The sequence below is a fragment of the Copidosoma floridanum genome, unplaced genomic scaffold (genome assembly GCF_036245765.1).
Source record: "Copidosoma floridanum isolate Cflo_tuat_1 unplaced genomic scaffold, Cflo_Japanese_pri ptg000001l, whole genome shotgun sequence".
Classification (NCBI taxonomy): Eukaryota; Metazoa; Arthropoda; class Insecta; order Hymenoptera; family Encyrtidae; genus Copidosoma; species Copidosoma floridanum.
In genome coordinates, this window is record NW_028321878.1 from 4,477,938 (window position 1) to 4,500,665 (window position 22,728).

General features: G+C 33.0%; 5 protein-coding genes across 12 annotated transcripts; 4 read left to right on the forward strand and 1 right to left on the reverse strand.

Annotated features, from left to right (window-relative positions):
* The first annotated feature begins 258 nt into the window (after window positions 1-258).
* On the forward strand, window positions 259-7,580 carry Su(dx) (Suppressor of deltex). The gene is made up of 11 exons (XM_089598363.1): window positions 259-471; window positions 1,530-1,685; window positions 2,363-2,842; window positions 2,925-3,610; window positions 3,694-3,995; window positions 4,079-4,325; window positions 4,402-4,557; window positions 4,637-4,911; window positions 4,997-5,222; window positions 5,304-5,400; window positions 5,697-7,580. The coding sequence occupies exons 2-11, from the start codon at window positions 1,628-1,630 to the stop codon at window positions 5,867-5,869; spliced, it is 2,700 nt and encodes an 899-aa protein (XP_089454489.1). The 5' UTR covers window positions 259-471; window positions 1,530-1,627; the 3' UTR covers window positions 5,870-7,580.
* A 1,543-nt stretch (window positions 7,581-9,123) lies between these two features.
* On the forward strand, window positions 9,124-13,707 carry LOC106642789 (uncharacterized). Of its 3 annotated transcripts, XM_014357657.3 has the most exons (11): window positions 9,124-9,471; window positions 9,720-9,867; window positions 10,245-10,364; window positions 10,489-10,691; window positions 11,086-11,295; window positions 12,305-12,485; window positions 12,557-12,623; window positions 12,703-12,862; window positions 12,956-13,096; window positions 13,181-13,294; window positions 13,404-13,707. In XM_014357657.3, exons 1-11 carry the CDS (start codon window positions 9,398-9,400, stop codon window positions 13,624-13,626), a joined length of 1,641 nt encoding a protein of 546 aa, XP_014213143.2. In that variant the 5' UTR covers window positions 9,124-9,397; the 3' UTR covers window positions 13,627-13,707. The 3 variants fall into 3 exon arrangements, with proteins under 3 accessions (XP_014213143.2, XP_014213145.2, XP_014213144.2); XM_014357659.3 differs by lacking the exon at window positions 11,086-11,295; XM_014357658.3 differs by lacking the exon at window positions 10,245-10,364.
* A 3,979-nt stretch (window positions 13,708-17,686) lies between these two features.
* Window positions 17,687-18,858, reverse strand: Trmt112 (tRNA methyltransferase subunit 11-2). The gene is made up of 3 exons (XM_014357655.2): window positions 18,437-18,858; window positions 18,248-18,349; window positions 17,687-18,167 (listed from the first exon to the last, which is right to left on the reverse strand). Exons 1-3 carry the CDS (start codon window positions 18,512-18,514, stop codon window positions 17,973-17,975), a joined length of 375 nt encoding a protein of 124 aa, XP_014213141.2. The 5' UTR covers window positions 18,515-18,858; the 3' UTR covers window positions 17,687-17,972.
* Window positions 18,859-18,912: 54 nt separating this feature from the next.
* LOC106642772 (uncharacterized) lies at window positions 18,913-20,616 on the forward strand. Its single transcript, XM_014357637.2, has 2 exons — window positions 18,913-19,946; window positions 20,039-20,616. Exons 1-2 carry the CDS (start codon window positions 19,024-19,026, stop codon window positions 20,586-20,588), a joined length of 1,473 nt encoding a protein of 490 aa, XP_014213123.2. The 5' UTR covers window positions 18,913-19,023; the 3' UTR covers window positions 20,589-20,616.
* Window positions 20,617-21,026: 410 nt separating this feature from the next.
* Window positions 21,027-22,728, forward strand: LOC106642800 (vacuolar protein sorting 28). 6 transcript variants are annotated; one of them, XM_014357673.2, is made up of 3 exons: window positions 21,027-21,103; window positions 21,584-21,805; window positions 21,918-22,728. In XM_014357673.2, exons 2-3 carry the CDS (start codon window positions 21,587-21,589, stop codon window positions 22,335-22,337), a joined length of 639 nt encoding a protein of 212 aa, XP_014213159.1. In that variant the 5' UTR covers window positions 21,027-21,103; window positions 21,584-21,586; the 3' UTR covers window positions 22,338-22,728. The 6 variants fall into 6 exon arrangements, with proteins under 6 accessions (XP_014213159.1, XP_089446763.1, XP_089446767.1 ...); XM_089590637.1 differs by having other exon boundaries at window positions 21,028-21,109; XM_089590641.1 differs by lacking the exon at window positions 21,027-21,103 and adding an exon at window positions 21,109-21,159.

Here is a 22,728-nt window from a genome sequence, read left to right on the forward strand (position 1 = left end):
GGTAAGTATCAAATCTACCTTATCAACTATTGTAAAAGTAATCACCTATAGTTCGTCTTACATCAAAGTCAACGAAAAAAAATTAAAACATAATGCGCGCGTTTCAGGTACTCGTGTTAAATTAAATACAAGGAAAGGAACAAAAGCAAATAAAAAAGGCGTCGAATACGCGACGTCACGACATTTTTTAAAAGTATTTATCTATATATATACACATACGGCGGTTAAGCCATCATCATTAGGGCAGTAGCCGTCTGCACGGCTCAGTGTAGTCGTGTTGTTGACGTAATTGTTGTTTTCGGTCATTATTATATATACGTGTTACTATTATTTTTATCTGATGGTTAGTGTTTCATCTTATAACAATTTGTAAACTTTGGATTGGATGCATAAGTGAAATTACGTTTACGGTTATATGTTGAAGACTTTCGTTGGAAATTTTTCTCAGCGCTAATATAAGTATACAACAGAGTGAGTAGGTATAACATGTTAGTGTTTTCATTAAGTATCGACAAGAGAATGAATGATGCGGGCTGAATTTGTCATTACCAAGAGAACTCCCTGGATGGATGTGTATTAAGTAGTAAAGAATAAATAGGATTTTTTTCACCATCTGTTCATTCCGTGTAATTGCGTATGTGGTGCAAGAGTACAGTATAGGCGAGCGTGGGAGGAGGAAGGAAGAGCGAGCCAGCCTATTATTATCTACTTGTCGAATTCGCTTGTGTATAGATACAGGCTATAAACGTTGTGAGCTTGTGGTTATTTTGTGTTATCTCGTGTGCAATTGTTTTACATGGTTGTCGTAAGTGGTGTTGTGTTATGTTGTCCATTTACTTACTTTGTGTTTTTCTTTTTTATTACGGCGCGGTGTAAGTATATAGTTAATATTTATTTAGGAGCAGTGTAGTGTTGACGAACAAGGCTTATGCTTACTGTACGTGTGTCAATTTATTTCATTGTGTGTGCATACAATCTTCGTGTGTGATGATAACATGTCATTTTTCTTCATCGCAAACGTTTATTTTTCACCTCGAATCGGAGTTTCAGAGCGCTTTGTTTTTTTTTTTTTCTTTTATCCCTCGTCCTCTCAGCTCTTGATATCGCATGAGCTGGATACGCTTAAATTAATCGAACCAAATGATAATTCGATGTGTTGAATCGTTGAATGTCGTGGTGGGCATAGGAAGGGCAAGAGAGGAGTCCGTCTGAAAAGCAAGGAAGAGAGAGAGGGAACAAAAAAAAAAAAAAGGAGAAATAGCAAACGGCAAAGTGAATTGTAAATTGCGGTCAATCGCTCCGTTATGTGTGTTACGTACGCGAGACTACTGTGCGTTTTGTCGTATTCGATGGACTATAGGGGCGTCATTTTTCATTGCTGAGTGTTTGTGTGTCTCTCATATGATAATTTATTGATAATAATAAGATGGATGTATGTATTTGTGTGTGTGTCGTTCTTTGGGAATGTAATTGAAATGCAGCCAGCAGATGAGTTGATAAGTGATAAAATTCTTGGGTGTGTATTTCAGGTAGTGGTGCAGCAAATTGCAAGGACAAAAATGTTATAAGCTGAAGAGTTTAGCAAGGAAGCTCAGTGCAGCAATTGCCTGGTCAACACAATTTTACAATGTCCAATTGTGAAGAGGAGTCAGCTGCAATAGGCTTCCATCAGCTCAGCATCACAAGTAAGCTTGTACCATTTTTTTTGCTGTATTTAAAAATTTTTATTTCTTGATGGTAGAACTTTGTCGTTGTATTAAATTTATGCATTTGAAATCTAGACATTTTTCAAAATATTATAAGCAATTATAAGGAATAAACAATATGTTGTGTATGGTTATTTATTTATTTATTTTTTTTCTTTTAAAGAGCTATCTCAATAAGTTTGTTAATTCGGTTAGTTTAAATTGCAAATAAGATTCTATTAGTTGTATGACTTAAGATAAAAATAACTTAATTAGATTTGGTTGGAAATTATTGTTGGTTCAAGTTTCTGACCATACTATTACTTTTAACAGTATTTTTTAAAAGCCACATTTACTGTAAAGTAAATTTCACAGTCTATGTTCGTTTCATAATTCATGCACACAATTTTTATTTAATAATTAATGTGCTTGAAATTATTCATTTGTAGTATAGTCGTATCACTCAACTAATTGATTTATTACATCACATTTTTTTAAATACAATGAAAGTAATATCTAATTTTAACATAGTGATGTATGTATTGCACACTGCTATAAAATTGGAGTAACAATTTCTGTTTAGTATCGAAAAGTTTTTTTTTTATTAAGAATCAACCCGTAATTAATAAGAAAAATGATATAAAATCTTTGAAAAAAATTGAATCTTTTTTTTACAGTTGAGGCAGCAGCTTTAAAAAATTCATCTTTCTTGAAACCAAATCCTTATGTCGAGTTTTTGGTTGATGACAAATGTCCAAGAAAAACAGAAGTAACTAAGTCAACGTTACTGCCAAAATGGAACGAAGAATTCACGGTATTGGTAACTCCATACTCTCAGTTGCACTTTCGTCTTTTGGACCACAGCTCGTTTCGTAAAGATACTTTGATCGGAGAAAAAAAAATCAACCTCTACAATATCCTTGCTCATTATAATGGCAAGTTGGAAAACTTGGAGCTTACTCTGGATCTGTTATCTGGCAGCAAACATGATTGGGCGCACGCCAAAGTTGGTGATTTAATCACTGTGTTTGATAGACTCAAAGTTGATATGAAAACGGTTGCTCCGCCAAGCATACCGAGACCAGAACATGCAACACCAAACAATGTCAGACAAATGGTACTGCCACCAGCCAATAACACAATTACGGTACCTTTAGGTAAGCTAGAAAGAAATTTCTTTACAGTACTATAATTTTCTTGAAACAGTATAATTAATATCGAAAACATAAACGCTCATAGGGGCGATGAACAGCGATGGTGTGAATAATCACAGCATTCTAAGTGGTGGCGTGCGCGCTCGCATGCGATCCCAAGGTGCTGAAAACACGGCACCGATGTCCTCGTTAACGGCATCACCTTCATCGCATCATCAGTCACTGATGCATTGCAACTCATCCACATCACAGGAGTTAAGCAGTAATGGCGTCCAGTCAACGGCAGACAATGGTACCGAAGCCAATAACTGTAGAACCGTCGCTGTTTACACGCCTTTTTCTCCTACCGGTACAACTAGCAGTTACGCAAGTGTGGCACCTGGTGTCACTTTGTCTGAACAACCGAATTACTCACATTTGGCTCATCTGAGCGCCATGCAGCCCTGTCCAACTGTAACGCCCGAACAGATGAATAACATGCAGCCAGAGGAGCCCTTGCCCGCTGGTTGGGAGATGCGGTATGATGTTTATGGTAGGAGGTATTATGTCGATCACAACACTCGTAGCACATCCTGGGAACGACCGCAACCCCTGCCACTAGGCTGGGAGGTGCGTCGAGATGCTCGAGGGCGAATATACTACGTGGACCATAATACTCGAAGCACCACCTGGCAAAGACCAAACACAGAAAGATTGCAACATTTCCAACAGTGGCAAGGGGAAAGGCAGTATGTTATTCAGCAGGGCAACCAGAGGTTCCTCTATCCACAGGTACTTGGTCATTTTTGTTTTCATTATTTCTCTGCGACTATTATTTTACGCATTACATAACTAAGAAAATGGCATTGTTGCAGCCCCATCAAGCCGTAATGTCCGGTCCGTCAACATCAACGGCCGAGGAAGATGATGGATTGGGTCCTTTGCCACCTGACTGGGAAAGAAGAGTGCACCCAGAAGGCCGCGTTTATTACGTGAACCATCGGAATCGCACTACCCAATGGGAAGATCCTCGAACGCAGGGTCAAGAGACAATGGATGAACCACCCCTGCCTGATGGATGGGAAATTAGGTTGACCGAGGACGGCGTGCGGTACTTTGTCGACCACAATACACGGACAACAACGTTTCAAGACCCGAGGCCAGGTGCTCCAAAAGGGTATAAATTGCTTTTTTTTTCACTTTTGCAAACTTACTGTAACCATATTTCCAAGTTCAGTGTAATCATAATTCGTATTTCAGGCCCAAAGGAATGTGTAGAGTACCCAGAGCGTACGAGCGGTCGTTTCGTTGGAAGCTGTCACAATTTCGTTTCTTGTGTCAGACAAATGCTCTGCCAAATCATATCAAAATTACTGTTAGCCGGCAAACGCTCTTTGAAGATTCCTATCACCAAATAATGAATGCCGAGGCTTTCGCTCTCAGACGCAGACTGTACATAATTTTCAAAGGAGAAGAAGGTTTGGATTATGGTGGTGTATCAAGGCAAGTTTTTCATGCTTATTAAATATTCAAATTAAACGAATACAATTTAATTATTAATGGATTATCTTCGTTACAGAGAGTGGTTTTTCCTCCTAAGCCACGAAGTTCTCAATCCGATGTATTGTCTTTTTGAGTACGCAAATAAAAGCAATTACAGTTTACAAATAAATCCTGCATCGTATGTTAATCCAGATCACTTGAACTATTTTAAATTTATTGGAAGATTTATCGCAATGGTTAGTACTTTCACACGTTACTGTCAGTCTTCTTAAAAATGCTGAAGTTATGATTGCAAACAATTTAATACATTTTCAGGCCCTGTACCACGGAAGATTCATTTATAGTGGATTCACAATGCCTTTTTATAAACGCATGCTAAACAAAAAATTAATAATGAAGGATATCGAATCTATTGATCCCGAATTTTACAAGTCGCTCGTTTGGATAAAAGATAATAACATTGACGAATGTGGTCTCGAACTATATTACAGCGTTGACTTTGAGATTCTTGGTCAAGTAATACACCATGAGCTGAAAGAAGGTGGCGACAAAATTAAAGTTGTTGAAGAAAATAAGGAAGAATATATTAGGTACATAATGCAGTTGACTTATGTTTGTTCAACGAAATGAATCATACAAACAGTCTTGAAAAATAAAAATAAAAATCCTCAACAGGTTAATGACGGAGTGGCGAATGACAAGAGGCATTGAAGAACAAACCAAAGCATTTTTAGAAGGATTCAATTCTGTCGTTCCACTAGAGTGGCTGAAGTATTTTGACGAAAGAGAACTTGAGCTTATGTTGTGTGGTATGCAGGAAATCGATGTAGACGATTGGCAGAGAAACACTATTTACAGGCATTATACTCGTAATAGCAAACAAGTTGTATGGTTTTGGCAGGTGCGTTAAGATTTGCAGATAATGTAACATTACAGAGCCCCTCTTTTTATTAAATATGGTTGCTAAAATTTAATATTTTAGTTCGTACGTGCCGCAGATAATGAAAAACGAGCAAGGCTGTTACAGTTTGTTACTGGAACTTGCAGAGTTCCTGTTGGTGGATTTGCAGAGCTCATGGGTGAGTTTTTTTTTTTTTATTTATCGATCACTAATCACTTTTCCATCATAATATAACGTCAATTATAAACATGTTATTTTTATTATTTTATTATTTACATAATATCTGGAAACTTCTCGTTTGCTATGACGTCATTAGATTATCACCGAGTTAATAAATAAAAATAAAATTTAATTTTTTTATATCATCACCCCTTACTCCAAGCAACACCGTATCATCATCTGACGCCATAGTCAGTTATATAATAAAATTTCACTATCGCCACGATTTCAATTTCAATTTCTCTAAAACAACAGGGAGTAACGGCCCCCAGAGGTTTTGCATTGAAAAGGTCGGCAAGGATACGTGGCTGCCGCGTTCACACACGTGCTTCAACCGGCTAGACTTGCCACCCTACAAGAGTTATGACCAAATGGTGGAAAAACTCACCTACGCGATCGAAGAAACGGAAGGTTTTGCTCAAGAATAAATCGTTATTCTTAGTTATCTTTTTTTTTTTTTTTTTTTTTTTTTGTTTTTTTCAATGCCAATTGTCTGTCGCTATTTTTGAGTCAACGTGCAAACGCGAAACAGTTTGTTGGACTGAAAGGCCACTCTTTGGAGTCAATTAAAATTCTACTTCAAAGTGGTATTGTGTGCTGTGTTTATAAAATATTTTTATTTAGTGCATTTTAAGTTGTTTCTTACCATGAAAAATTTGTATATTAATCAATGCCTCTACTTTTACTTGTTTTTTAGAGAAAATTTTTTTTATTTATTAATTTATTATATTGTATCAACTATTTGCAATCCCGTCTATTATAAGTAAAACCCACAAATTTTTTATTTTTGTTTTGATTCGTTAAAAATACTTTATTAATGCACTTTTTATTTAAAAAAACTATTGAACAGCAAAATGAAAATAGTTTTTTTTTTAACAATCAATCATTGTACACTAAAATGCACAAAAACATTCCTATCTTGATATGTATAATATATTATTGTACATTGAAAATAAAATTAAATATTATAAGCTTGTAATTATGCTTTAAGGAAATCAAGTTTAGAAATATTTTTCTAATCAGTATATATTTTAATTTTACTAATTACACTTTTTATTGCTCACAAGAATCTATTGATGGTCGTTATATATTGTTCTCCATTTTAATTGCACAGTGTAAAAAGTGTATACGCTCTGCATAATTTTATTCGACATAGATGTATTGTAATTATTTACTTATATTTTAATGATGATATTTATTTATCTGTTTATACTTTACCAAAAGAGCGGCATAACTTCGTTACGTTCAAAGTTGAAGTCAGTCCAGCAAATCACTTGAGGACCGATAATTCGAGTTTTACAAAAAAAAGTGTAATATTCGGCATGATATAGAAAAACATTTACAAAAAAAAAAAAAAAATTCAGAGTGTAAGAAAGCATAGCTGACAATAAGCAATCGCTTCTTTTCTTACCTTGATATGCATAGATGCATGTATTTGAAGGATAGCGCAGCTTTAATCATCTTCTTTACTATTATTTCTTGTTGAAGATAAATAGATAGAACATAAAGAATATCGACTGTCGCTATGAGGAGTACAAAGCCTGAGTTTATAGTCGAATCCAACAGAATTGATATCCCTTAATTAAGTCCTTGATTCGACTATGAATTCGTCCTTAACTACGGCTAATGGATTTTATTACAAACACATTGGACGGATTTTATTTTTAATATCGTTATTTAATGAAAGAGGTACGTTTATTTGTTTTTTACTGATGTGTCGAAGTTGTTTGTGTACAAAAGAATATATTAAATGTATTTTTTGATTGTAACGGAATACTAATAAATTTGAGGTATTCATATATTGCATATTTGTTGTAAATCATAAAACATAATCTCTCGATTATTCAGTGTATAAATTATGTAAAAAATTGTGCAAAGCATATTTTTTCTAGGATAAGTAGAAAAACGATGAATTTCATATTTTTTATGCTTGTCTTTAAATTTTTTAGGAACAGATGATTTTCATTGTTTTATTTAAACAATATAAACTAAAAAAACGCAATATGACTACAAATAGTACAGTTTTTCAAAGTTTTATTTACAATTAATTACAAGTTGTTAAATTTTACATGCATAATAATTTATTTTCAACACAGAACAACAAAATGCGCAGCGAAGTAACGTGCAGCTGTCTCACTATTCTGTTATGAACAATCAGTAGATGAAACAATTTTCCTAATTTCAGCTATATAATTCCTTTGGGTACGCATTTTTGGTCGGTCGGTTCCATGCCTCAAGAAAGTACATCTATATTCACTATGCATGTAGATATATATACTAAAGGAATCAAAACGATGACCGACCGATTACACTAAAAACGTATCCTTCATAGCGATTAATTTCTTTAATTTTTCTTGTATGCATAAAATCAAAGAATACGCATCTTGAAGAAATCAGCAGTTGCAATTTAAACAGACGCTAGCAGGGTGAAAAATTTTGTTTGATTATTTCTAAGAAGAAAAAAAAATAATAATCAGGTATTACATAATAAAAGAAAGAAAAGTTATACATATGTATGATGTACGTATAGTGCTTCATTGACAGCTTAAAAAGAAAGTCGATTCAGTAGCAGAATAAAGGAAGCATAAAAATCATCGAAAGTGGTTGCGTTCTAAAGAAAAGAGTTTATATCTCGTATACCTGTGTTACTTTCGCCAATATGTATACAAATGCATATAAATAAAACAAAAATCATCTTGTAAATATAAATTAAAAATTTTCGCGCTTCAAGCGCACTTTTGTTGTACATAATAAGATATACTTATTACATGAAACGATCATATATGAAAATTATCAACATATACATGCCTGTGCTTTTATTTATGAGATCATTGTTGAAATATGTTGCTTTTTATTGAATAAGTACTATACATGAATTTTTTTTGTCGATTTTCTTTTAGACAGTGTTAAATTCCGATTGAAGTATGTACATATTTGAGTGTAAACAGTATTTTTTTTTTCGAGGTAAAAACAATGAAATATTTTTAATTCTCTCAAAAGTATCAATTTTTTTTGGTCAACATGGAAATTTCCAAAGATTAATTAAAATTATGTAAATATTTGAATAAACTAAATAAATTACTCTTCATCTCATTTTTGAACCAGGTATGCTGATACGTCGTCCCACAGTACAATTTTTTAGCTAAATTTTTTTTCGTCAAAATATATTTATGATGATATCTTTATGATTCAGACAGTCCCCGCACAACTTCTTTTGAGTTAAAAATAAAATCAAATAAAAATTATAGTTTTGATTTTTCTGTCTTATTTGCAAAGTACTTATACTAACGCAAAAATATATGACGTTTACGCGAATTACGCGCGCGTTAAGAACTAAATTTAATTTTTTTGGAGGTTCCAAGTGTCTTGACAGCTGTAACAAAAATCCCTACCTTACCAATCTACCTCAGGTAAATCATATACTAGCTTACCTACAATAACAGGTGCACCGACAACAAACCGAACAACCCTCGACCTGCACCCTCAACCCTCAACCCTTACCTCAAAACCAAAACAGTCGTCTGCTTTGCCTTGCTTTTTATCGAGCTGACGTGTGCTATATGTGTTTTGTGCGTGCCCCCCTTCTATAAATACCCTATATATAAGTATAGGTAAGTTATCCGAGATTCGAGTTCGAGCTCCTGCGCAAAATGTAAGCGTGTTTAGTGTAGTTGCAGTAATCTCTGGTTAGACATAGACTCTGGAAGGGTCCTGATTATTGCGAATATTATCAAGGGCGTCATTTCGGAGGTGTGTAAACTTGGGTATCAGGTGCAGAACCGGTAAATATTGCTCGCAAAGATGCTGATGCTGTGATATCGAGCACCTGTTCCTGAGCTGCCTGGCAGCTAGAAGTGCGCGCCAAGAAGTCGGCCCTCATCTCGTGGTACAGGCCTCTCGTCTCGGATTTCTCGGAGGGGCCGGATCGTGCGAGAGTTGTCAAAAATAGGGCGAAAATGGCGGAACAAACCGAGAGGAATCAATTACCACCCGGTTGGGAGTGCAGATACGACGGAAAAAGCGGCCGCGCGTTAGTATATGTATATTTATACACTTGCATGGATCATCTATTTCGATATCCATCGGCTCTTTTTATAGACGCCATTGAGCGCTCCGACAATACCTATGTACAATCATTGCCACCTGCGTTCCCACTTGTTAGCCCTTGACACCTGTACTATATATTTGTAGCTAAATCTGGAATACTTTCAAGTACCTACGCCGAGGCTGGATTTAAACGTGACGTTTGTTTTCTTTTTTTTTTTTTTCTTACATCAGGTATTTCATTAATCATTTCAACCGATCAACAACTTGGGAAGACCCGCGAGTGCGTTATTGGCAGTATGCGCAGTACTTACAGTCGCAAAATTCAACAACTCCAAGCTCTGGGATTACTGATCATCCGAGTGATTCCATACCTCTTCAGGTGACTTTGAATTTCGTGCATAATATACCCTACATTGTTTTTTTTTTTTTTTTTTTTTTTTTAACGTTATGTTTTTTTTTTTCCTTTTATTTTATACTTTTGAGTATGTAAACAGTATACATCCTAATCCAATGTCTTTTAACTTTTCTACCTATAAAAGTGCCCCTCAATGAATTCAACTTGCATGTTTATTTTTTTTCAAGTGTATGCTTCTTTTTTAAGTATCATGTACAATAAAATGCTCAACTATTATGCACATATGTATATAAAACACTACTAATATGTCTCTTTGGGGAAAAAAAAAATCTCTTTGATCACTCCTAAAATTTGCACGCTGCATTTCTGTGGAATTATCGTATTTAATAATATGATAACAGACAAGTGGAAATAGCACAACTGGACATATAGTCTATTCTGGAGCTCACAGAGCTCCACAAGTCTACCCAACTCCTTCCTACTGTAACCCACAGCCTGCATTTTTACCTCCAAATTGGCAGGTGGGTTTGAGGCTACTTTGTAAATAATCTTATTTCCATGATAATAAAAGTATCTGGTTGTATGTGTTTGAAGAAAAGTATTTCAATCAAAGCATATTTTAAATCATGATGTTATTTTTTATAGGACCTTAAAACACCGTTATCAACTACGAGATCCGTAAGTGGCTTGACAAACAGACTTGGCGACATGACCATTGGATCTCCTACTCCTATTAGAAATTTTGAATCTAGCTTGATGCAAAACAATGATGTAGAGTTACAGGTGGCTAAAATTAACGCCATTTTTCCTACAGTATCTGATACACACATTAGGCTGCTGTTAAAAAAGTAAGTACTCAATTTCCTAGTATATCTGAAACTTAGTTTCGATTAATACTAACAAAAATAGAGCTTATGCAATTTTTCTAATCTGTCTTCTGGTGACTACTTTTTGCTTCAATTAAGTATTTAATGTTTGAGTTATAACATTTTTTTTTTTTTTTTTTTTTCCTCGTGTCAAGTAAATAAATGTAATTTTGAGCTTCTTACCTTCAATTGCACATCAAAAGTTAGGAATAGGTAATTTTTTTCACTTCTGAAAAATCAATACTCATTTAATTACTTTTCTCAAGGAAAAAAATTTTGAAAAACAAATACGTGGTTTTCGATTTATTTTTTATGATTGCAAAGAAAATTTCAGTCCCCCCTGCCATGTGCTAAGCTTTCAGCTGATCTATTTCAGATACCATAACAGACCAGCTCTGGTTGTGAGTGCACTACAAGTTGAGAAGAATCCTCTTTGTCAACCAGGACCCTGTACACCAATAGGTGTTTACTCAAGTTATGCGATACCAAGATGGAGACTTCCTCATCATGCGCTTCATGCAGCACTCACACTGAGTCCACCTAGGGGCATACGACCAGCCCCACACTCCCCAAAAATGAAACTTAGGTTCACTTTATTCTTAACAAGTGTCAAAACTAGTAGTTGGATGCTAGATGTTGAAATTGCATATATTATCTTTACTTGAAAGAAATGAAGTAATTAAATTAGTAGGTAATGTTTTCTGATAAAAAAAAAAGAAAAGGTTTTCGTGATTTTGTCAAAAAAATCATGAAAATGAATTAACATATCGAAAAACATTTTACAGTAACAAAGATACATTGGGAAAAATATTTAATCATAGTCCCAATTTGGTATACTCAAAAGAGAATGCATTGATATTTTAAAATTTAGAAATTATAATCTACAACTATGCATGTTTATCGTTTATAAGATCTTTATTTATAAAATATTGTACCTATGTTGATTGAATTCCTTTGATATTTTATTTATGTTGGTTATCCATCTTCATTTCTTCTTAAAAAAATAAAAACTTTTTATACAATTATTGTTTTTCACTTGTGTATATCAATGATACTACTTGAATACTTTTGACTTTAAAATGATTTTAGTTGTCAATTAAAATTTAGAGCGATTCATAAAATACAATATTTTAAATTGTAGCTTTCAGAGAAAAGAAAACCTAAAATTTAAGTTACCCACATTTACTTCAATCTCCATAGATTGCAAGAAAAATTTTATTTTTACGTTTACCTAATTTATTTTATTTTCACCCCCATCTTTTTCAGTTTCATCCCGGTTTTCAATACCTTACATGTCATGTCGTGTTGAGTGGTATCAATTACTGAAATTGTAGATAGGTTAGTTGATGCCCTTATGTTTACAAGAGTGCCTTAATGAATTGATTCTTAGAGAAACATTTTTTTTTTTTTTTTTCCATCACGCATTCTTCACTTTTGCACAAGCTTGCTGGTGTATGTGTAAGGTCTATATAGAAGTATATTGTATGACAGTATTTAACATTAAATATAATCCGAGTTTGACTTGCAAAATTAATTTATAAATGCCATTCTGCATAAATCGTGCTCGTGAAATAATGAATGCATTGATTTTGCAGGTACCTGAAAAATGTGTTTCCTACAGTCGACGAGTATATACTTCTCGATAACTTGGAACAGTGCGAAAATAACGTCCAAAAGGCAACTGATAAGCTGCTTGAGCTTGGATACGAAAAGCGTTGTCCAACTGCGCCGTCCAGATCGTCAATTAAGAAAAAAGAAGTGGATGAGGAAGAAAAAGTGATAAAAATTAAAGAGCACGTTTTATGCTCTTGTTCGAACGTAGCAATGAATTACGTTATTTGTTTCAGATTCAAATAACTCCACCTGCTCCTACTCCACCGCCGCGAATGAAAAGTATGGAAGAAAAAAATAAAAGTAAAATTTGATATGATAGGTCATTGATAATTTAAACTTGTTATTTTCAACAAAATAATTTACTATATATTATCAACAGTGAAACTACATCTGATGGACAAGTTTAAAGAAGTGCCAGAAAAAGTTATTTTGTTAGCTATGGATAGCGTCGATTATGATGAAGAGCGTGCAGCACATATTTTAGACATAATGGTTGCAGAGGAAGCTATAAAGCCACTTAGAACGTCCAGTAGTCAAAGGTTTGCATACATTTTTTACATATTATTGCTAAACGACAAAATGAATTTTGTTTATTACTGTTGTTTCTCACGTATATGTCGCTACCGTTACAGTAGTACTAAAAGTGAAGATAGAAAAGACAGCCCTCCAGTAACAGAAGCACTTAAATTAAGTTATTCTCCTATTAAACGAATGGCCAAAGAATCGGATATTGAAAAATCTAAACGGCCGAAAACTAAAAGCGACGTTCCGAAGTAAGTTTGATGATATTTTAAATAAATTTTCAATTGAAGGAGCATGTCATATTTGAAGCTTATTTAATTGAACGATATTTTCAGAGTATCACGAGGCACGAGTACTGCTGAAGACAATGATCACAAATCAATTTATTTAACAAGGCCAACGGGCCCCAATGCAGACTTGCCAAAAGGTGCCAATAACGAGTTGCTATTGTAAGTTCTTTATTTGCAAAACTTTCTTTATTTTACATCCTTATTTGAAAATTCTTTATGATAACGATATTTTGTACTTGATAAATTACAACTACTATTATACTTGCAGACCTGATTACGCACCATGGTCAGGACCAGATCCATCATTGTTAGTTAAAAATATATATGGTAAAATTTTAACCGCAGGGCGTAACCCATCTTTAGTCAGAGGTAGTTTGAATCTTGCAAAGGGCCCAAATTTGGAACTCCGTAAAGGTCCTCTTAGGGGATTAGCTCAAGGTTCAATTTACTCTCAACGAAATATTACTGCTATTGAATGTCGAGGAAAATGAAACAGGTGCAGTTGTTTTTTCTAGTTGATGAGTTTTTTTTAATTTTTTTATTATTTTTGTTTAGTTTTAGCAAATAAAAATATTTTTCCTCCTTTCGGGCGGAAAGTGAGGGCCGAAAGTACTTTCAGTGCCTATTTCACGGGCGGAAAGTGGAACCTCCCGCCCTAGGGCGGAAAGTACATTCCTGCCCTAGGGCGGAAAGTACATTCCCGCCCGCAAATAAGAAAAATTAGTAAATTTTGTAGTTGGTGCTGTACATTATCAATATGTTATATGCGACATCTATCAAATATCTTTCTTTATACATCTTCAAAACAAGACTTGATTATTTTATGAAATTCTATTATAAGTATATTTTGTGTATAATTTCTTAAGAAAAAATATAATATTACAATAAGGGAGTATTATATCTCTGATTGCCATTTTTTGATACTCATACTCTCATTCCACCAAGTTTTTTTTTTTTCGGGAGATTAGATTAATTTAATTTATTTTTTTTTTTTTGGGAAATGGTTGTAAATTTTTTTTAATCGAACGATCAATTGATTTTTTGGACGAGGGGGGGGGGCTTTGCCCCCCCTACCCCCCACCGGGGGCTCCGCCCCCTGGACCCCCGCCGGGGGCTTTGCCCCCTGGTCCCCCACCAGGGGCTGCCGCCCCTGGACCCCGCACAACCTTTGATGCGAACTTTCGTTTATTAACAATTAACTCTTACTTATTTTAAAAAATTCCCTACCTTACCGACTACTTTTTTAGACTTATTATTTTATAAAAATAAAATCATACTCAATTTTAAATAATTGATGCAAAATACGAGTTACCGTTCTTCTTCATGACATCTCAATCAATAAACATAGTTTTATATATACAACACAATTTATAAATAGGGAAGTTCACTAATATCTACACTGCAGTCAAGATATTCTAGCATACCAGCTTTAAGTTTTTGTTCGTACTCAACTATTCTAGTCAATACACTATTCGAAACACCTCCGTTATTTTTTAACAGAGGTTGCAATATCTTAGAATTCATTTAAATTTACCGCTGTGAATCAACTCATTAAATTATAAAAAACCGTTTCTTGCTACAGCGCCACTACTGCAGTACTAATCAAATTGCTCCGTTCTCTTGATACAGGCCGCGCGCGCATTCCTTTATTTATAAAATCTTAACTTGCACTGTTCTTGTTTTTCAACACTAATTTGATGTAAGTATCAGTTATTTTCACAAAACTTATAAGTATTAGAATACTAAACATTAACTAACGCTTTTTTGTCAGCAGAAGCTTTTATTCTTACTGACACAAACATCGGATGAACTCATCAGACTATAGTTAAATTCAGTGATACAGCGACATTAGATAGACATTGAATAAATATTTTTCATTTTTAATCCTGTAGTTAAATTTCTATTGAAGTGATCATTAACCAGACAAAATACGTTCTCACTTTGCGCCCTTAAGGAGAAAAATAGGATACGCGACTCGGGCGGAGGCCTTCCCGCCCTTGAGCGCACTTTCCGCCCTTCGAGTACTTTCGGCCCTCGGGCGGAAAGAATATTCCCGCCCTGCGGGCGGGAATCATCTTTCCGCCCTTGGGCCGAAAGTACTCGGCGGGCGGAAAGTGCGCCCGCGGGCGGGAAGAAGCACTTTCCGCCCTAGTGGCGTAATATACTATTTTATATGTTTTTGTTGAATTTAAATTGTTGTGATTAATTTTAAAATTTTTAAAGCTGAATTTTTTTGTACTATTCAGTTTACAGAATCAAGATAATTCTTACTGAAATTGAATTATTCCACTGAAACAGTATTATCAAGTATTGTGATTGTAAAGTTTGAAAATTCAATATTATTTCGTAATAATATTGGATTGTTCTTAAGAAAAATTTGTTCTCAATTAGATAATTGTGGTTACCTATTCATGTAATGGTAAGAACTTGAAATCGATTCAGTCGATTAAACTCTTCCTTTGCGATTCTTAAAAACATATCTCATTAACGATTGCAATTATTTCCAAGGTTGATGTTTTTTTATAGATATTTTAAAAATATATTGGAATTAACATTAAACTTTGACTTTTGATGCATTTTTATACGTGAAATTTTCGTAATGTACTTAAATTAATGTATATTATATAATTATGGTAATGTATTTTTAAGTATATGTATATTACTTTGAAGTACTAAATTTTATTATAATCGCTCACCAAATAAGTTTTTTGGTTATAAAGAAAAAAAATTTGGCTGAAATCACATTGAAAATTATTAAAATTTTAAGTTGACTTTTACTGAATTGAGAATTAATTTAAAAAATTGTTTTTTTTTTTTTTAATTTTACACCATAAATTAATTATAACGCACGCATTATCGTTTCTATTTTACAAAAATTACTATCATAATACTAATGAAGTGACGGTAATAAAAAACAGTATTAAGGAAGGTTGGACATTAGTATTGTGCAGCGGCCAAACTCAATTTTTTAGAACACATTATAGTGAATGTGTCTGTTTGTTTCATTTCGAAGTAATTAGATATGATAAATTTATAGGTTAAAAATAAAGTTAGAAAATATTTTTCTTACAAAGTAATGTTTAACAGGGGGGGGAAAGTAATAAAAACTTGGAAATGGATTTTTTCTGTGAAAAGTTACTCTGTGTATCTGAAAATCATTAACCTGTTACAGAAAACACTTAGTTTTTATTTCTTTGGAAGTTTAGTTTTACTAAAATAAAATACAAGTTACAGCCACTATTTTTGCAAAATGAGCATGACCATCCCAAGAATCAAACTACATTAATACAAAAATATTTCACTTGCTTTAAGAAAGAAATCAATTCTTTTGGTAAATTCCACATTCTGCATACAAACAGCAATTAATTTGAATAAACCTTTTGGTTTATATGTGTAAATACCGTAATATATGGTAATCAAAATGAAGTTTTTTTTTCACCTACAACATGAAATTAAAGATGTACTTATGCATCTCCTGTAAAAAATAAATAATTGTGTATGCCATTTGTAAATTTAGTACAGAAATATTTTCATATAGCTTCAGAAATAATCCTGCCTTTAAAGTAAGTTTATGATAAATGTGAATAATGAGAAAAAAATAAAAGAATAGGCTGTGGTTAATGAGATGAGTTATTTTTATAGCTTTTTAACTCTCGAAATAACTCAGAAGGATAAAAATATATATATATATATATTTTGACAACATTTTGAAACTAGAGATTTGCAATTGCAAGTGATCAGATGCGTCCATTGAAAAATTTTTCCTATATACTCAGTTACTGTAGTAGTAGCAGCAGAAAATACATTTAAAATCATATAGCTGAATTTTCAACTCATCCAACTTCTTAAACCAAACGGATCACAAGTTGATTGGTTTAATGTAACAATCTGAAAAATATTGAAGCTTTGTATCGTCTCATTCAACAAAATTAGAATTAAGACACCTTGTGTTCAATTGTCATTTGGAAGAAGTTGTGTAGGGATAGTTAATGTAATTAATCCAAAGTTGAGGAACAAATTATTTTTATGTATAACCATAGTACAGGTAACAAAAGTTAAACTAAAATAAATTCCTAGACAGTAAAATTTTAGCTAGTAAAAAAGCAGCTACAATCGTTCCATATTATTAGCAATAAATTCAGCGTGCATTGGAAACCTACTATATAATGTGTATGACTTATACATAATGTAACTTAATGTGCAATAAATTACCCTTTACATAAATGTAGTTATTACTTACAAAAACAATTTTTTAAAATCAAATTTCATACATATCCAGTCTACTTCATGTCTATATCTATTCCTGTGACAATACCCTCATCCTTATTTATTTTTTTACTGCCATTCATTTCGATGCAGTTGAGCACGAAGTACACGTTCAATAACGACTTGTATGCTAACTTAAATAATTTCCGCAAAGGCGCCGTGGACGCCAGAGTCCTGCCTCCCACCGCAATTTTGCGATACGAAGTTTAAAAAAAAAAAAAAATTAGTAATGCCTGTAATAATACATTTCCGCAGTATAGCACTAGATGAAAAAAAAAACAGATGTTTACAACATATTTTACAGTTATTATTAAAAATCATACACAATTCATCGCCTTCATTAAATTTAAATACATAAACTGCACTAAATAATGTATTTTTTACACTTTACTCTAATAGAAAAAATATACAACCTCAGTTCCATCGTTTTTTAGATGACTAATGTCTCAAGTTATTAAATTTGTCTGGTCAAAAAAACTCATAATAATTGAGAATAACGAAAGTTATTTAATAAATGGATAATGACATAAAGAAACGTATTTTCAACATTAAAAATACCATGACTATTTCCCTACACTTCATTTTCATTTAAAAGCATGTTTGGGATACCATCATTAATGGGAAACTTCCTTCCTGACTCTGGACAAAGCAAATCACCAGTCATAATTTCAATTTCAAGCAATGCATGGTGAAGTTTTTTCAAAAATTCTTCATTCGTTTCATAATCTTCAACTAGTTGTGGTGGTAAATCACCAGCATGCCCAATCTATCAATTTAATTGTTAAGTTAATATTAATATCAATGTTACATGTTATATATGATCAAAAAATAAAGCATGAAACTTACACTCTCAGCAGCTTTGTACAAAGCTGAGTAATCAAGTTTTGGAACAATTCTGGCAATGAACTCAGAATTAAAGTCTATTTCAGAAACTTGGATATCCTTTGCCTGGAAATAAAGAAAAAATTCACATAAGGTAAAACATTATCGCGTGCAAAAGATTATAACATGACAAAAAATAGGAACCTGCATTACCTCGATTCTTAAAGGATATCCTGTAGTAACTCCTTTCAAGCATTTTGAAGTCAACATGTTGTGAGTTAAAAGCTTCATTTTATTTAGGAAAATTTACTTTTTGTACGGTATTTACAAATCTTTAACACACGTTGGTGTGTGACGTATACTATAGTTTAGGTTAAGCGGCGACAGAATTAATATTTAGTTAAAGACTGACGACTTGTCAGGACAAAACAATTATATGGATCCGTTAAAAAAATTTGCCGTATACTCTGATTGCAAATAATCATAAAACAACAAAGAATAACTACCTAAATTAAAATTAATTCTGTGGATCACAACAAACCAAGATCATGTCAATAATAATACACTCTACCATTTTCACTAACCTAACGTGAATAACTGATGGGCCTCTCGAAAAAGGTGGCGCGCATCTTACAGTGAGGTTTTCGGTTTTCGAACAGATCATGACTCAGAACTCAAACACACACATTTTCGTTTTGTATTTTGTTGAAACAAGTGGTTTAACAAGATTGTAAAATGATTAATTTATTCCTCGTTTCAAACTTTTTTTCTAGTAAGTATGTGGTTAAATTTTGGAAAACATGAATGATCATTCTGATTTTAAAGAAAATACATCCACTCCTGAAAGGAAAAAACAATTTGTTCAGTACTGGTTGGAAGGCAACTTGTTAAACTATTACAATAGCAATGTAGAAAAAGCGCAAAGTGTATCTAGATTGAACGAAAAATGCCAATCGTATTCTGTACAGCTAAATTCACCACCAAGAGTACAGAATCCACAAGTTCCATCATGTACAACAGAAGTTTCACCTGTACTTGGAGGAAAAAGATTGGCATCACCAGTGATTGGAGGTCACAGAAAAGTATGGAAACGCATAAAACTAGAGAAAGAATTTACGACAAATGAGACAAAGGAAGTTAAACTTTCTGGCATTAAGTTAGAGACGACAAGTGTAGCAGAGACATGGGAAAAATGCAATAAAGATGATATCAAGAAGTCAGAGTACAAAATTGAAGTAGATGATTTTTTTCCTTCAGAGTCTTTAGAAATATTTAACGAAAGCGATGACAGTAGTCCAAAGTTACCCAAAACAACTGAACATCCGACTTCCCAGCTCATTGAGTCTGTATCCAGTGCAGATAAAAGTCACAATCATTCTCAAGTAGTTAAACAAGAAATTCTCAGTGTAAGTGACAACACAGAAAGTGATCTCATAGAAGAATTAAGTACACACTTGGTTTTAGATACTTCTTGTCGTGACAGACATGTGATATTATCACAAAATATTTCAAGTCCATCATCTGATTCAATGGTTGAAGAAAATTGTGTTGACACAAATAAGATAACTGCAACCAGCATAAAACAGTCTCCTATAGAGACTTTAACTTCTACGGATCCCATAGACTCAGTGAGCACATTTGAATCAAAACCAGATTTTGGAAAAACATCTTACATTTTACACTATGCTGAAGAGAAGCTAAAAAAAAAGAAAATTCCTAAAAAGTAAGACTATTAATTTAGGGTTCTGAGATAATTTCTAATGATTATTAAGTAGAAGATTTTAATTTTAAAGTATTTTGTTTTCATATTTCCAGGGGTAGTTTATTAGAAGTATTAACAACAGCTATGGCCAAAGAAAGATCAAGTGTCAATTTACTGCGACATCAGTTGCAAAAAAAAATAAATATTGTTCCTGACAAATCATTTGTTCTTTTTCAAATTATAAAGCATTTACCAATGAACAATGGCAATCAGTATTTCAAATGTTCAGTGATTAACGATAATATGGGTGTTTTAAATGGTTTACTACCAAGTAAAACCAATTGTTTGATAACAGTTATGAATGTGCCTGAAATCTCATCTCTGGTGAATGTCAATGAAAAACCTATATTGAAAGTTTATGAACCTTTGATCGTTTTAGATCCTAATCAAATGTTGTTACATATTACAAAATTCATTGCTATACCATCGGAAGACTTGGAAATTTTAAACCTCACTGACCAGAACGCGCAAGGGAATAATTTAAAAATGATCAAGAAATTCGAGTGTCCATGTATGGATGAAAAAGTGCTCTCCCTTAAGTGTAAATCAAAATATTCTGATACTTCCAATAATATAATAAGAATGTTATTCGTTCACCACTAAGTGGTGATTTCATTGTTAATTGGTTCCTATGTGCATATATGTATTTTTTTTTTTTTTTAATGTTTTTATTTATTTGTTTGTAAAAATCATTAAAAATAATACTTAAAGGTACAAAAACTAATGTTTATAAATAACATTTGTTATTTAAATTATACGCGATATGTTGTCAATTTATAATTTATTAGAATAAATTTTTATGAAACTCATGCAGAACAAATTTTATGAACTGTTTTATTGTCATCAATCGCCTTTATGTTTTTTTTTGTTTTGTTTAAACATCAGTATCAGTGATTGATACAGAGATACCCAAACGTTAGGTAGGTATATCACTAACAAGAGTGTAGAAGCGAGCAAGCGCTGTTATTGGCTGAATTCCGAAACAGTTGCAGTTATGTTAATCAATTGACTAATCACAGCTGTTATTTATACATTCACAAATCAGCTGTTTTGACAATACAAGTGTCTGCTATAAATCCAAGCCAAACTGTGTTGTAAACGTACCCTAATCGAATGAAGTATAGGTGCGGTTCAGTATTGTTACAAATATAACATTTGTTATTTTTTTAGGCAGGTATACTTTATCGGTCACTACACATATATTTATACTCATTGAGTGTGTTGTCCATTTTGCGTCTTATTTTTTTTTGTTAGTTACTCAAGTGACTTGTGAGTGACCTCGCAGTATTGAAATTATAAAAAAAATTATAATTCACTCTGATTTTTGCCATCTCGTATATACTTTAATACTTTATTACTTTTATTTGTCGTGAAAAAGGATAATCCAACATTTACAGTAATCTAACAGTAAAATCATCTTGAATACTTTTAATATTTTATCCAACATTTGACTAAATTTTATTGAAACATATCAAGTTCTTTCATTGTGTTAACGTACAGTAGTATATAAATAGTATGATGTCATTGAGTTTCATGAAATTGTCCAAGACCTAACCTTGTTTTGGTTTGACAGCTAAACAACTTTCTGTTATTTGTAGACAATGTCAGCCCCACAGGATCGCCCTGAACTTTATGAAGAAGTAAAGTTATACAAAAATGCTAGAGAGCGTGAAAAATATGACAATCAAGCTGACTTGTATGCTGTTGTAAATACCTTGCAACATTTGGAAAAAGCATACATCAGAGATTGCGTTACGCCCAAAGAATACACTGCAGCATGCAGTAAATTGTTGGTGCAGTACAGAGCAGCATTCAAACAGGTAATTTTTTTTTTTTTTATGGTAGCGTTACTTTATCTTGGTACGAATAATATGTAGTTTGTTGAATTTTCTTGTGCACCGAATGATCCTTTTTTTTTTTTATATACATAAGGTTCAGAGCGACCAGTACCCTACTATTGATGCCTTTGCAAGAGCATTTCGATTAGACTGTCCAGCAGCATTGGAAAGAATCAAAGAAGACAGACCTATAACTATAAAAGATGATAAGGGCAATACGTCAAAGTGCATTGCCGACATTGTTTCCTTATTCATAACGATTATGGATAAATTGCGATTAGAAATCAAAGCGATGGATCAGCTACATCCAGATCTCAGAGATTTAATGGATACCATGAACAGACTGAGCATATTACCAAGTGACTTTGATGGAAAGCAGAAAGTTGCAGAGTGGCTTCAGACGCTGAATAATATGTCAGCATCCGATGAACTGTCCGATACTCAAGTTAGGCAGCTCATATTTGACTTGGAAGCGTCTTATAATGCTTTTAACAAAGTGCTTCATAATTCCTAATGATAAAAAAAAAAAACTTGAATAATGTTAAACATAGACCTTAGAAAAAAATATTATTTTAGTATTTATCATATTAAAATTTTCTACAAAAACAGTTTTTTTACTTTTGGACCTTTTTTTTTTACCGTCAAGTGAAAAACTATAAAATATCAGTTAAAATTATTCCACCTGTGATTTCTATTGAGTATCGAATACTTTGAAAATGAAATTTTTATTAAACTTACAGCTAAAAAAACGTTATTGTTATTATTACTTACTTGATATTGAAAAATATTTTTTTTAGCAACACTCAAAACACTTAATATGTATGTGTATATAAATGTTTTTAATGCGTTTTGTAAAAATTTTATCGCCACGCTAGCAAAATAAACGACAGAGGTCATAACAATAA